At 33.9% G+C, this 16,206-nt stretch overlaps 1 protein-coding gene across 1 annotated transcript; it reads left to right on the top strand.

The window, feature by feature from the left end:
• Positions 1-7,815: 7,815 nt before the first annotated feature.
• Positions 7,816-16,142, top strand: LOC143911797 (glutathione-specific gamma-glutamylcyclotransferase 1). Its single transcript, XM_077430842.1, has 4 exons — positions 7,816-7,975; positions 8,850-9,285; positions 14,097-14,132; positions 15,016-16,142. Exons 2-4 carry the CDS (start codon positions 9,049-9,051, stop codon positions 15,499-15,501), a joined length of 759 nt encoding a protein of 252 aa, XP_077286968.1. The 5' UTR covers positions 7,816-7,975; positions 8,850-9,048; the 3' UTR covers positions 15,502-16,142.
• Positions 16,143-16,206: the final 64 nt, after the last annotated feature.

Raw genomic sequence — 16,206 nt, 5'->3', positions numbered from 1 at the left:
GTATATTTTTGCAATGTCCAATTCTTTGATTTCGGTGATGGTTAGGTTAGGTTGGGTTAGGTTTCGTGAGGTTAGCACGTTTTGTGTATATTTTTGCAATGTCCAATTCTTTGATTTCGGTGATGGTTAGGTTAGGTTGGGTTAGGTTTGCTGATGTTAGCACGTTTTGTGCATATTTTTGCAATGTCGAATTCATTGATTTCGGTGATGGTTAGGTTAGGTTGGGTTAGGTTTCGTGAAGTTAGCACGTTTTGTGTATATTTTTGCAATGTCCAATTCTTTGATTTCGGTGATGGTTAGGTTAGGTTGGGTTAGGTTTGGTGAGGTTAGTACGTTTTGTGGATATTTTAGCAATGTCGAATTATTTGATTTCGGTGATGGTAAGGTTAGGTTGGGTTAGGTTTCGTGAAGTTAGCAAGTCTTGTGTATATTTTTGCAATGTCCAATTCTTTGATTTCGGTGATGGTTAGGTTAGGTTGGGTTAGGTTTTGTGAGGTTAGCACGTTTTGTGGATATTTTAGCAATGTCAAATTATTTGATTTCGGTGATGGTTAGGTTAGGTTGGGTTAGGTTTGCTGATGTTAGCACGTTTTGTGCATATTTTTGCAAGGTCGAATTCAATGATTTCGGTGATGGTTAGGTTAGGTTGGGTTAGGTTTGTTGAGGTTAGCACGTTTTGTGTATATTTTTGCAATGTCGAATTCATTGATTTCGGTCATGGTTAGGTTTCGTGAAGTAAGCACGTTTTGTGTATATTTTTGCAATGTCCAATTCTTTGATTTCGGTGATGGTTAGGTTAGGTTGGGTTAGGTTTGCTGATGTAAGCACGTTTTGTGCATATTTTTGCAATGTCGAATTCAATGATTTCGGTGATGGTTAGGTTAGGTTGGGTTAGGTTTCGTGAGGTTAGCACGTTTTGTGTATATTTTTGCAATGTCCAATTCTTTGATTTCGGTGATGGTTAGGTTAGGTTGGGCTAGGTTTGTTGAGGTTAGCACGTTTTGTGGATATTTTAGCAATGTCGAATTGTTTGTTTTCGGTGATGGTTAGGTTAGGTTGGGTTAGGTTTGTTGAGGTTAGCACGTTTTGTGTATATTTTTGCAATGTCGAATTCATTGATTTCGGTGATGGTTAGGTTAGGTTGGGTTAGGTTTCGTGAAGTAAGCACGTTTTGTGTATATTTTTGCAATGTCCAATTCTTTGATCTCGGTGATGGTTAGGTTAGGTTGGGTTAGGTTTGCTGATGTTAGCACGTTTTGTGCATATTTTTGCAATGTCGAATTTATTGATTTCGATGATGGTTAGGTTAGGTTGGGTTAGGTTTCGTGAAGTTAGCACGTTTTGTGTATATTTTTGCAATGTTTAATTCTTTGATTTCGGTGATGGTTAGGTTAGGTTGGGTTAGGTTTGGTGAGGTTAGCACGTTTTGTGGATATTTTAGCAATGTCGAATTATTTGATTTCGGTGATGGTAAGGTTAGGTTGGGTTAGGTTTCGTGAAGTTAGCAAGTCTTGTGTATATTTTTGCAATGTCCAATTCTTTGATTTCGGTGATGGTTAGGTTAGGTTGGGTTAGGTTTTGTGAGGTTAGCACGTTTTGTGGATATTTTAGCAATGTCAAATTATTTGATTTCGGTGATGGTTAGGTAAGGTTGGGTTAGGTTTGTTGAGGTTAGCACGTTTTGTGTATATTTTTGCAATGTCGAATTCATTGATTTCGGTGATGGTTAGGTTAGGTTGGGTTAGGTTTCGTGAAGTTTGCACGTTTTGTGTATATTTTTGCAATGTTCAATTCTTTGATTTTGGTAATGATTAGGTAAGGTTGGGTTAGGTTCGGGGAGGTTAGCACGTTTTATGGATATTTTAGCAATGTCGGATTCTTTGATTTAGGTATTGCTTAGGTTAGGTTGGGTTAGGTTTGCTGATGTTAGCACGTTTTGTGCATATTTTTGCAATGTCCAATTCTTTGATTTCGGTGATGGTTAGGTTAGGTTGGGTTAGGTTTGCTGATGTAAGCACGTTTTGTGCATATTTTTGCAATGTCGAATTCAATGATTTCGGTGATGGTTAGGTTAGGTTGGGTTAGGTTTCGTGAGGTAAGCACGTTTTGTGGATATTTTGGCAATCTTTAATTCTTTGATTTCTGTGATGGTGAGGTTAGGTTGGGTTAGGTTTGGTGAGGTTAGCACGTTTTGTGGATGCTTGAGCAATATCGAATTCTTTGATTTTGGTGATGGTTAGGTTAGGTTGGGTTAGGTTTGGTGAGGTTAGCACGTTTTGTGTATATTTTTGCAATGTCGAATTTATTGATTTCGGTGATGGTTAGGTAAGGTTGGGTTAGGTTTGGTGAGGTAAGCACGTTTTGTGGATATTTTGGCAATCTCGGATTCTTTGATTTCTGTGATGGTCAGGTTAGGTTGGGTTAGGTTTGGTGAGGTTAGCACGTTTTGTGGATATTTGAGCAATGTCGAATTCTTTGATTTCGTTGATGGTTAGGTTAGGTTGGGTTAGGTTTGGTGAGGTTAGCACGTTTTGTGGATATTTTGGCAATTTCGAATTCTTTGATTTCGGTGATGGTTAGGCTAACCTAATTGGTTATACGGTTGGGTTATACGACGAAGGATACATACATACATACATACATACATACATACATACAAAGTCTCTTTCCAAATTATATATTAGATTACAATGGTCTACGTCACACCATTCGATTTACTATACATATGTATTTCCTATCAATCCCGAAAAGCTGCTGCAGATCCACAGTACTGAGAATAATACATTGGAAATTGAACAAACACAATTTTAAACGAAAAATTATGCATAAGAACTGCAACTGTTGTACAGAACTGCAACTGCTGCAAATTATGTACATTCCATACATATGTAATATATACAATCAGTACATTATAATATCTGCTACACGTCTTGCTTTTCTACATATACTTATTCTTTCCTCATATATTTCCACAATGTGATAGATTAATTACCTTTGCTGCTGACGAATGAGTTACATCGTATGTATTGTTTTGAAAGCCAATGGAGATGAGTCTTGTAGATTTGAATCTCGCTGACCTATATTTAGTACGGTTTATTTTGAGTGACATTTTTCTATCACGGTTTATATAAAAGCCCCCATGTAGAGTAATACACACATATTCCATTTGCCTCACTGAAACTAAAAAAATATCATTTAGGAAGCATCAAACTATGGCTCGAAAGCATACACATATAAATTTTGAATAACATGTACCTAAATATGCTAGTGTAGTGAATACATTTTACAACTTACGAGCTGTGAGAAAATTAACTTCGCTCTTAAAATCAAGGACTTCAAAACAAACAGTATATTCTATTATGCGAAACAACAGTAACATCAGAATCATTATGCGGGGAGGTGCTCGTCTCCCCTCCAAATGGATTGAAGACATTGGGACGTTTATGCGTGCACGTATGCATTTCCGAAAATTCATTAAGCTCGGTCTCGGGCCCTTAGTTAATCAGCCATTTCATAAAAGTAAATCAGCCATTTAATGCACCATATATGCATAAAGTATGTACATAATAGTAAAAAAAATAGATTATATTTGCGAACTGAGATAAAACTTACACCCAAGTTTGGCTTTCATTATTTTTCTCATTTACATTACATTACAGAAAATTAAAATAAAATTTACTTAAAAGTGAAATACCTCCCGAGAACAACTACATACTATGATTGAGAACCACTATACTGATCCGGAACAAAGAACTACTATTTATATCAATGAAAATGCACTATTTTGGTTTTTTTGACAGTAAAACCGCAATTATCTATAACGGTTTAGAAATAAAACTCGCCACAAATTGGCGTCATAATAGGTCGCTCAGCCCAGATCTAAAAAGCAATAAATTTTGAAAAAAAAAATTGAGTGAATAAATTTATTATACCGTGTTTTGAGTATGTATGTCGTCTCGTCAAATGATTGATATGGGGGTAACTAGAAGTTTAATTAATCCAGGAGAATTTTTGGTATCACCGAAGTGCACACAAATAGTCTTATCAAAAATTCAGAATTAGTATGAACCCTTAACTGTGAGAATTGAAAGATATTAGTTAACCTGGTTGCATTTAAAGAACGATGTCAAAAGATTACATCCTGAAGAAAGCATCCAGTACATTGAGAAGACGTCCATTTGGAAAACCAAGCAAAACAAGAAGCTGTTGTGTTTGTAGTCCACATGTGATCGAGTTATTGAAGTCAAAAGACTCGACCGCTGAACCTTTTGATATTGTAAATAAGCAGTTCATTCTAGTCACTTATACTAAACGAATTGACTCGTCTTGGACACTTATGAACTGTGCGTGTGTGTGTAAATTGTACATAAATATACTTCACAGCTGGAAAAGTGTTACATACATACATAAATAGCCCAGAATAGATTCAAGTCCACGTGAAGACAAGTCGCTTCAGTGCTAAAACCTCAACCCTAGAACAGGTTAGATAATAGATTACAAGCATATACAATAATTAGACATAAAATGAAGTGAAGAAGAAGGATTGTTGCCATTTCAAAATATGTACTCATTTGGAGTATCAACAGGGATTATGGTCAATCCTTCCATTTTATCGGAACTTAAACTTTGTTCCTGAATGTGGTAGAATTTTCAATTTATTGTGGAGAGAACGAATGCTTTCAGCGACTCTTCTCTTGTACAAGCTTTACGGGTTTTCAACGTGATAGGAAAGCATCTGGACCTGTTCGATTATCGTGTTGAGTAATCGGTCAGCTTCGTGAGAATCAACACGAGTTTTTTTAAATGACAATTTTATGATCTATGTGCACGTCGTAGCCAAGATTTTTTAAAGGGGGGGGGGGGCTGAATCACAGACGCATCCCCACCTAGGTGTTCTTTTTAAAAGACTATTTTTCGTTCTTAGAATTCGCAGAAAATTAGGGTTAATCTATATAAATATTAGGAACATATTCTTGGGGACAATTTACATAAATGTACAATTTAAAAATAATTTCTTGTAGATGAATAAAACAGAAATAGAAAAAAATAATTATAAAACAAAAGAACGCATAAAAAGGCATGTTAAAATAAATAAAATAAGCAATAAGACTAAAAACCAGGGACCCGAACCGTTATTTTTTTTCATTCCGGTTTTCGTTCCGGTTCGGTAAAAAGTATACATATGTTGGTTCAGTTCCGGTTTTAGGTTTACAGTTTTCGGTTCTCTTGTTAATGTTCGGTTCTCTTGTTAATGTTCGGTTCTCTTGTTAATGTTCGGTTCTCTTGTTAATACGGCTTTTCGCTATAACTTCTTGTGATCATATACATAATTAAAATGTCAAAGAAGAATATTTCCTAGCATTTGCAGCTTGCTGCTGGTGCACTGCGGATCATTGATATCTATGATATATACTGAGTTCATTGACAACTAGCAAGCTTCACATATAATTGTATTTAAATCGGAATAGAAATTTTTGATTTGCTAATTGTAAAGTATACATGTGCCACACATTTTATTCCAATGAGATGAGAGAAAGAACAGTTCTCAGTGGAAGGTAGCATATTTGATTCATAAACTCTTTCATAATTAATATTCTGGTTTTCTTCGTCTATTTCGGTTTACAAAGTTGACAAATTTGATCATATTAGCCCCATTATCTGTTATAACAGAGTAGATTTGATCGATATTTATATTTTATTTTTCTAAAAGTTTCAAAACCATGTTTTTAATATACATTCCTGTATGTTTGTCCATTAATTTCGGGTCCCTGCTAAAAACCTCCAATAAATAAAAAAATCAATTGATCATTTAAAAAATTAAAAATCCATTGTTTTAATTAGGTCAGTACTTTAATATCAAATTCGGGCATTTGATAAATTATTTTCACAATAGAAAAAATATAAAGCAATCTAAATTGAATGAAATGCGCATTAACGCTGGGCATTAAAGATCTCGCATATAGGATCCGGCGACGTCTCAACTGGCAACCATCCAAATCTTAATAGCTCTGTGTTCATAATTTATGAATTAAACTGCAAATTTGTTGTAATTTTTAATTCAACGTTTAACTGCGGGCTTTTTAATTGTTTTTTTTTATATCGTACTCCAAAGAAAACATTGTTCAATGTATCATTTTTTTATTTAACAGGAATATAATTATTTAATGCGCAATTTCTTTTGCAAATGATTCGTTCTAAAGAGCAACGCTAATTTTTTAATGCACCGTTGAATCGTATCCCATATTCTTCGGCACATTTAAAATAAATATTTATCCAATGAATGCATACGACCAAAATATGAAGTTGAATAGAATAATTGACTTTTCGTGCTTTTTATGACTTTTTTGACCAAAATATCAAATTAATTAATCGTACTATTTTTTCTAAAAAATCTTATGCCTCCAGTACTTTAATACGGTTTAATACAAAAAGTTTGTGAGTCACATTGCGAATTAATAAAAATAAGTTCAAGTTTTAATACTTGTTTATGTGTATTAATTGTAAATTTGAATTTATGTTTTTTTTTCTAAATATGTATTATTTTCAAAATTTAGAAGGGCTACTGCCCCCATAGCCCCCCTGGCTATGGTCGTGCACCTGTGATGCAACGGGATAACCTGTCAGGTCAAAGCGGTCATTATTTGTTTTTGTTATAAAAAAAACATATCCTGCAATTTATTGGGAAGTTACTATGGTGAAGAAGAAATACTGTTTTCTTAGTCTTTACAGATCTATTCGAAACTTAAAAAAATGTTTCGAAAGGGTTTGGAATCCCTGATCTAATATATATGTAATTTCGAAAGAGACTTTATATTTATATGTAACTGTCGTTGGAAACTTTGTAAACAGGTAAGTTTCTATGACGATATATTTTCTTTTCGATGCAAATAAATTCGTCCCCGGCCCCAGGGGACATCGAAGGCTCCAAGGGTGCAGCCACCGAATTCTGGTATACATATAATTTCAAAAGAGACAGGCAATTTAATAAAAACACAAATGAGTATTCAAATAAATTTATATAAAACTAGCTGAACCGGCATGCGTTGCAACGCCACAATAACGCATGCAATTCCCGTTCCCTTTCTCGTTCCCATTCCCGTTTCCATTCTCGTTCCCGTTCCCATTTTTCGGGAAAACGCAGACAGCGAATACGTTGGTCGCGACGCGAAAACATTTGAAATTATTTCGTTGCAATGACACTCATTCCCGTTTTTCCCGTTTACGTTCCCCTTTTTGGGCGATTTTTTTCACAGTAATCTTCCCGGACATGCATACAACAAATCCTGAAAGTTCCATCGAAATCGGTTCAGTGGCTTAGAAGCCTATTCCAGACACACAGAGATTAATTTTTATATACATGTATATAGATATATAGATAAAACTATTAAAATAAATTTAATAAAATGTTTACTATTAGATTAGTCATGTCTAAACGGTTTATATTACAAACACCGAGCGAAGCCGGGTAAAACCACTAGTGCAATATAATACGGAGCACATACTTTCATTGAAAATATAAATGAAATCCTCGACAATAGAAGTACTCCCGGTTTTATTCAAGACGCAACAGAACGATTTGAAAACGTTTTTGTTTACATTCAGCAGGCTCGCCAACTTTGCCCAATGCGATAGAAAGGTTTTGTGAAGGAGTACACGACCGCGAAAAGTTTCCCAGAGGCAGATTCAAAAGAAATTCATCGACATTGTTGCGTCAGACGATCGATGGAGAGCTTCGCGTCTCTTTCGCACGCGCGTCCTTCTTCACTAGCCTCGTCTCGCTCTTACGCGGTCTCGACGGCCAGACTCGGCGCAGTCATTCGTTGTCAGTTCGCGGCCAGACGTCGACATTGACACTTGCATTACCGCTATCACTGATATCACCGCCGCGTTTCTGTCACTGTCACTATTGTCACCGCGATCTCTATTGTCGCCATCAATCAAAAATATTCCCGTTTCTTCGCGAGGCCACGTGGCGGTAAGTGTACATCACCGTTCCCATTACTTTCCAATGATTCGTATTCGAATGTTGCAAGATGTGTGATATATTCAGTGGCGTTCGGTTTATAAAAGCGGGTGACATTTTTGTGTTTGATTTGATTGATTTTTTTTTAATTTTTCATTCATGGTTTTGAATGTGTTTTGCACGCACGAGTGTGTGTCCTCTGCGCGAATTTTTTTACATGCAACGCCCTAACAGTATTTTTTCGAAATATTTTTTTAATTATATACATACATATATAAAGTAGCGGTACCATTCTTCTTCCGTGAACCAACCTTCATCAGTTTATTTTTATAAAAATGATTTTTATATCTTCGAATGCCGATTAATCTCCCCACTGCCTACTTATTGTAACTCAGTTAGTTTAATAAAAATGAAGACTAAAATCAGAGACTTTGATATTTGGAATCATCTAATATATAATTTCGAAAGAGACTTTGTAACTATATATGTATTTATAAAATAAAAGTAGATTTTTGATTCTTGAATTGAAAATTAAAGTACCGTTACCTTATGAAAAACAAATTTGACGGACTGATTCAGTTCGTTGTTAAAATTAAATTTTATGATTTACTTTCCAAAATCCATTATAAAAAATTGTGCTCATTTTCAAATTGAATATTTCAAAAATGTTCTTATTGAGCGTAACGAACTATTTACTTTCATTCAAATTATTGTTGATTTGGTTTTTAGATTTTTTTTTAAATAAATTTTGTCACGCAAGTCAATCACATTACAAAAATAAGAAGAGGCTATTAAAAAACGCATGTAATACGTGGAGCACACGCTATACTCGCCATTTTTTTTTTTTTAATTTTTAAATATTTATTTTATTTTTTATGGTTTACAGATGCGACGACATTGACTGTGCGCTAGATGCTGACTGTATCTGGAACTTTACCATCATCCATGATTTTTAAATTTTACAAATCAAAAGCCATCAGAAAAAAGACTTTTTTATAGCATCGAGCACCGTTGATCTTTTCTGCTATTTAGTAATTTTCAATTTAATAGTTATCGTAGATTTTGCTTATAATATTGAATTTAAAATGAACGGAAACAACGACGTTGACGTGAATTCGAAACAAATTGACGATGCAAATAATAACAACAATACTGTTGTGAAAGATGAAGAGGAAGCAACCGAAGTCTTGTGGGTATTCGGCTATGGTTCCCTGTGCTGGCATCCTGGGTTTGAATTTAAAAGGGATTTATCAGGACACATAAAGGGCTTCACAAGACGATTTTGGCAAGGCAATACTGTTCATCGAGGAACTGAGGAAAAGGTGAACATATTTTCGATTATCTTTCACAAAATCATCATCATTTACATCCATTCACTAGCCTCTCCAACACGCTTCCATTTGTCTTTGTTTTAGCCAGCTCTCATCCATCTCACTAGACACATTGTTCTATATAATTTCGTCCCCCCTTCATCTTTTCATCCTTTTACATTCTCTCGGGTACCATTCCAGCACTTATTTTGTCCACTCTTCTAGCTACGTGACCCGCCCATTGAAAATGTATCATACATTAAATTTCTTTGAATTTGCGTCATATATCGAAAGTGGAATTGTACGGATTGCAATTTCAAGGTATTACAGTGTGGTCGAAATTGCTCCATTGCTGAATTTCCTTGATATCCATTAAGCAATATAATTTTCGTCAAAGCGACTGCGACCCAACAATTAGTTCCCAGAATACAGTTTTTGACCTTCATTAATCTCGTTTCATCCCAAGGTGTTCCTTCTGTCGCACTTCCTAGTATTTTCATTCACTTGCATTGATGCCAAGTGATTTTATGCGGTTCTCCGCCGATATTTGATATTTACTAATTAAAAACACGTATCAATTCTATTGATCAATCTTATGACGTATTAATGTCAATCGGAAAATTGAGTCTTACACGTTGGAATAATGTGGAAATTTGTTGATTCATCTTTTATTTCAAAATGGTATTTTCTATAACTGTAACAATCCTTATGGTAAGAACGGGTCTACGTGACGAGACAGAATGTTAAATTACAGAAAACACAAATATCGGAAGGCAAAGATCGAAAATCGAAAGATCTTAAGTCGAAAGATCTCAAGTCGAAAGATCAAAAAAAAATGGTGCATGGTAAACGGTACATACTCACGTACATACTCACTTAATTTGCGCGAGCAGGATACAACAGGAATAAGAGGAATAGGCTTTTCCCCCCGTATTAATGTGCGCGCGCAGAATACGGGAGGAAAAGCATTTTCCTCTTGTTCCTTTTGTATCCTGCTCGCACAAATTAAATGAGTATGTACGTGAGTATGTACCGTTTACCATGCACCATTTTTTTTTTTGATCTTTCGATTTTCGATCTTTGCCTTCCGATATTTGCGTTTTCTGTAATTTAACATTTTGTCTCGTCACGGAGAGCGGGTAAGAACACACTAAACAGTGAAGCATGGGACGCACCCGTGGTTTCCATCTGCGATGGGCGTATCTTCACGGCATTGCTAATTGATACGATCTTATTATTTCGACAAATTTCTCTTACATTTCTTCAAATATGGGAATCACCGTTACGAAACACTCCAGGGGGTGATGTTTTCAAAGTGCGCGACGGCACAAATTTGGTGTACCAGATTTTTTTTGCATATACAAAACTATCTAAGGAAAAAACATGCGCAACGTATCATGGATATGGATAAGTCAGCATTTTATAATGAAATCCTCAGTTTATGTGAAATTAACTTCACCATAAAATTTATAAATGCATATTTATCGGCACATTGTATTTCACGATTATGTTGCTAATTCAACACGTCAAATTTGCACTCGATAAGCTTGCATTTAATACTCACGTGTGCATTTTAATCAAAGATTCCAATGCATACTAAGTAATTTATGTACTCATCATTTGATATTACCTCATTTTATTATTAATATTTTATATATACAATACGTGTTAATATTAGTATTTTATATATACAATACAAACAAGAACAACACATGTGAAAAATTGATTATGCTTTAGAGTTATTTTGCTTGATCCGTGTTATTTAGCGCGAAGGATCGCATTTGCATATATACATATGTATATATGCGGTGATAAATGTTATAAATTAGCGGTGTAAAAAATTGTTTTGTTTGTAAACAGTATTGACGTAGAAAGTTTGTTTTGAAGAATATTTAAATTACCCAAATAACTGGATTATTTCGGTTCGGCGCCCACATTAGTTCTAGAGATAACCGGTCGAACGTTTGGCATAACCACAGTTTTTTTTTTCATTACGTATGACACAATATTTATATCGACAGTATTAAGTGGTTATATATATATTAATAATAATATCAATAAAAAGTAGCTTTTCACGTCACTGAGCAGACTTTGCCCTTCAAAGACGCGTGCTACTGGTGGATTAGTGCCAAGAATGTTGTGTCGTGGCATCCTTCATCCACGTGCTTTTGAATTTTACTAAACATACGCAACTTAAATAACAAAGTGTGTCTTGTGAAGAATAAGGAATCGCGGAAATACATAAAAATAGTTATGTAACAATTTCATGTGGGTTCAAATTCCAATTTTTAGAATAGAATTAGCGTATGTTGAAAGATTAGCATAAAAACTAGATTGTCTGCTAACTAATGCCACTTTATAACTAATTGACTGATAGCGTTCAAAATTCGTGGTATTTAATTCTTATGATAGTGCTCGATACGAATCCTGTTAACGTTATCTTAATTTAGATGTTTTGTAAGCAATGAAACGTGTGCTGCCAATAATGGTTTCAGAAATCTCGTGGAATTTTTTCTCTATTTTAAAAAGACGTATGTTTGTACATTGGTAAGTATGAATCGCTTTTGTCAATATTATTATTATTATTCCGATTCTACACAGTGTAATCCAAGAATGCTGGAATATTTTTTTGATAGAAGGAAGTGTTTATTATAATACAAACAAAGAACGCGAAATAATTTCATCGTATGCTAAATGTTCTGTAAACCATTGAACAATAACATTTAGATTAAAAATATGCTATTTTATTTATTTATTTTGGAATTTAAAACTTGTTCTTATTCTTAAAGTGGATTTCGAAATCATTTATCTTATCATCATCATCATCATCATTCACAGCCATTCGCCATCCACTGCTAGATGAAGTTCTCTCCAACATGCTTCCATTCGGATCTGTTTTGAGCAACTCTCGTCCACCTATCTACACCATTTTTTTATTTCATCCACCCATCTCTCCTGTGGCCTTCCTTGCACCCCTTTACATTCTCTTGGGTACCATTTGAGTACTTCTTTCGTCCATTCTTCGACGAATGGAAGCGTGTTTGGGAAACTTCCATTCAGCAGTAGATGGTTAAGGGCGAACGGCACGTCGTGTGCTTGGCTCTCCGCTGTGGGGGTCTCCTATGTACATATATTTCTTCAAATATGGGATACACCGTTATCGATCACTGTTAAGCAAGGATAAATACAAGGATAAAATTTTCCTGTGTGATTTCGCTCTAATGGTTGTTAATGATTATGCAGATATGCATCGAAAAATAATTAGACTTATAAACTTTTGGAATGTTATGATTATAATTTTTTTTTGGTGTCTAAAAATTTCTTCACTATATTTACCAACTTTGAGTGTGAGATAAGTTCGGTCGATGTACTTATGTATGTACTATCCGTATTGATTTTGTCTGGGCGTCTACCATTTCGTCTGCAGATTTTACCACATGCTTGTCCAATATTTTCATATAAAAAAAAAATTATTGAAACAATCCAATATTGTAACCAACATGAATTAAATGTATATAAAATAAAACAATATATTGTGTTATTGAACTGGCTAGCACTCGCCAAAATAGTTTTAAAATCTTTATTCGCACGTGATTATCTTGTGTTTATATTTTCGCTTTACCGAAATAATCATCAAAACAAAGATTTTCTTTCGCGATCTTTTTTTAAGCATGTCGCTCTTAATTTGTTCCGTTGCTAATTTAACTTCTTTGTCCACAAATGTAAACGGCCAGCTTACCAAAGGACAAAGGTCAGTTCACCACATTTTTTAAAAGCTCTTTTGATAAAAATTTAAATACTACATATATTTAGAAATATATTTAATATATAATATTTCTATGTAAATACATTTTTAAATGCCACTGCCTAAAGAAAAAAATCTTCGATCAATGCGTTTTGACAGTGATGACAGTTTTGACAGTTTGACAGTGATGACTAGAGCGCGGATAGAGATCGTGCTTTTTCAGGAATCAGGGCGGTTTGGCTCTATTTACAAAGCTAGAGTGCAAAAAAAACGGTTCGGCGAACCTTTAACAAAGCACTTACAACAATTGAACATTGAACGGCGCGCTTTGGGTCCGCTCACTAGTGATGACATTTTGACAGTATGGATGTGAAACTTGGACATTGAACGCCAAGATGATACACAAAGTCCAATGCACCCAAAGAAGTATGGAACGCTGTATGCTTGGCATAACGAGGAAAGACAGAAGACGGAATACGTGCGTGAGAAGTACGACAAGAGTAGTGGATATAGTGGATAGAATGAAAAGATTTAAATGACAATGGGCGGACCACGTGGCTAGAGGAATGGACGAAAGGTGGATAAAATAAGTGCTAGAATAGTACCCGAGGGAATGCAAAAGGGTAAAGGGAAGATGGGTAAACGAAATTAGGAAAATGTGTGGGGTGAGATGAATGAGAGTTTGTTGGAGAGGCCTTCATCCAGCAGTGGATGGTGAATGGCTGTAGATGACGATGATGTAAATATATTTAAATGTACGTATTTAAATATATTTTTTACTTCATATTTATTTGCAGATAATATTTACATAATATTATGAATATATATGATTTGAATTACTTATGAGTGTATAAATTGATTGAATAATAATTAACAAACCATAGAAGATATGTACATATATAGATACAATAAAATGCTTAGGAATTTCAGTTGTTTTTCTTTCGCTATCATTACAACGTGACAAGTTTGTTTATTAGAAATAAACATGTGCGTGGATTTTTATTGAAATTACCAGACAAATAAACAAGTATTTCTAAATATCATATCAAATTATAATATTTATTTTATTTTGTTCTAGCCTGGCAGAGTGGCAACGCTGGTGGAAGACAGAAATGTGAGTATTCAAATGCATTTCTTATTATTTAATTCAAATAGTGAATTCATGTTAGTTAAAAATTCATTTCAAATGACCGTTCTTCAACTCTGCTGTTAAAATTTGTCCTTAAGAGATATATGAGTGTAACTTTGACCTCATAATTAATATTATGATTATTTAGTATGACCTCAAAGTCATTCACACCATTTAAAAAATGTGTGAAATGATAATACTAAAATAAAATTCAATGCTAACATAAATTTCAATTATATACATACTAACATTTTACATTTTGTACATTGTTAATTTTCATTTTACGTTTCATTTTTGTCACAGAGATTAAATTATGAATTTAAAAGGAATATCAACAGTCATATACACATTACTCGATAATATGACCCATTTACATATAATGTTCTTTAAGTGATAGTAATTCCCAACAAACGGATGATGAGTCGACCTCTAGACATCACGTGTGCCTTTTATGCACCAAATGTAAATGTAACAAACAGGATATACATATGTATATTAAATCAATCTATTCAGTTATCAGATTAAATGGAATATAATTGCAATAACGTTTCATACAATTTGATAAAGATCTTTTTGTTGTAGAATATTTACAATACTTGCTTACATACTAGAATTTTTCATGCGAAATAATGGTTATTCACTCTAGAAAGAGTTTGTTATGATATTATAAGAATAAAATGGACTTTGAAATTGTTAATTCTATGAAGATTAACATATTTTCATATTAAGTTTTATAACATAGATAATGTCTATATAACAAAAGTTGATAAAATAAATACATACGTCATATAAATATGCCGTTTCTTATTAAGACTTTTTTCTTAATAATCATTGTCAGTTTGGTAAAAGTATTTATTTTTTGTTACAGGGTGTAACTTGGGGAAGAGCTTTTGAATTTGTCGGCAGTGCAGCTTTATCCTATCTCCAGCAGCGGGAATGTAAACTCGGTGGTTATATTGTGAAGCGCACACATTTTCATCCCGTCGGGACCGATCCTCCGATATCAGTTTTGGTGTATGTTGCCATTCCCGGGAATAAAGATTGGCTGGGAGACGCATCGCTTGAGACGATAGCGCATCAAGTTATCAACACCAGTGGTGTCGCCGGACACAATATAGAATATATTCTTCGATTGGCCAAGTTCATGAGAGAGTTCCTTCCCGCGGCAAGGGATGACCACTTGTTCACTTTGGAAAGAATTATCAGGAGACACGCTGCAGCTTTAAAAATATGCTTGAGGCAATTTGGTGGTGATGTTGAAACTGCTCCTCCGTCACCTAATGCGGCTTCGTCCAGCACGTTCCAATTTGCTGACAGGTTACCAGGGAAGAAGTTGCGTTGTGTTGACATGTGATTTTTCTGTGATACTAATTAATCTATGTGATAGCGAAATGCTAAATGAATATTGTATGTAAATATACTTTATTATTATGACTGACGATGAGAAAATTAAAATATAAAATCTTCAATGTGTGTTTAACGATCAATATGTAATATGTTTAACATTTAGACTAATATAATTGAATGGCCTTTTAATTATATGCATTATTAATTTTAAATGAGGTTTGACTTCTTGCAAAACATTATTTCAGTCGCTAATTATTTGAAGATGTGCCTTACACATATTCATAATTTACTTACTATTTAATTTTTAAATTAAAATAAGTCATAAATTTTTAATATTTCATAATTTTGCAGTGAACAAACTTATTGAAAAATAGTCATAAATAAAATATTAATGTTTTTTTTAACAACTCTATGCATAAGTTGAGAAATTCTTCAACAGAGAAAGATATAGCACAAAGCAATCATGGTTTTTACTTTTTAAATAATTAATACATTTTTTCATAAGAATTAATTGGCTATGATTAAGTTACAATTTGAAGAAGGCTGAAATGTTTATTTTAAATTTTACCAAAGCTATTAAGTTATTGTTCTACATATTTGTATTATTAAAATATAAGATTTACCATTAGTATTATCAAGAAATTATTTTAAAAAAAATTAAAAAATAATAATATGAAATATGGAAAGTGCTACCATTTTTGCTATGCCAATT

This window comes from Arctopsyche grandis, chromosome 5 (genome assembly GCF_051622035.1).
Source record: "Arctopsyche grandis isolate Sample6627 chromosome 5, ASM5162203v2, whole genome shotgun sequence".
NCBI lineage: Eukaryota > Metazoa > Arthropoda > Insecta > Trichoptera > Hydropsychidae > Arctopsyche > Arctopsyche grandis.
The sequence above is the reverse complement of the archived record's forward strand: the minus strand, read 5'-3'. Positions and strand labels throughout refer to the sequence as shown.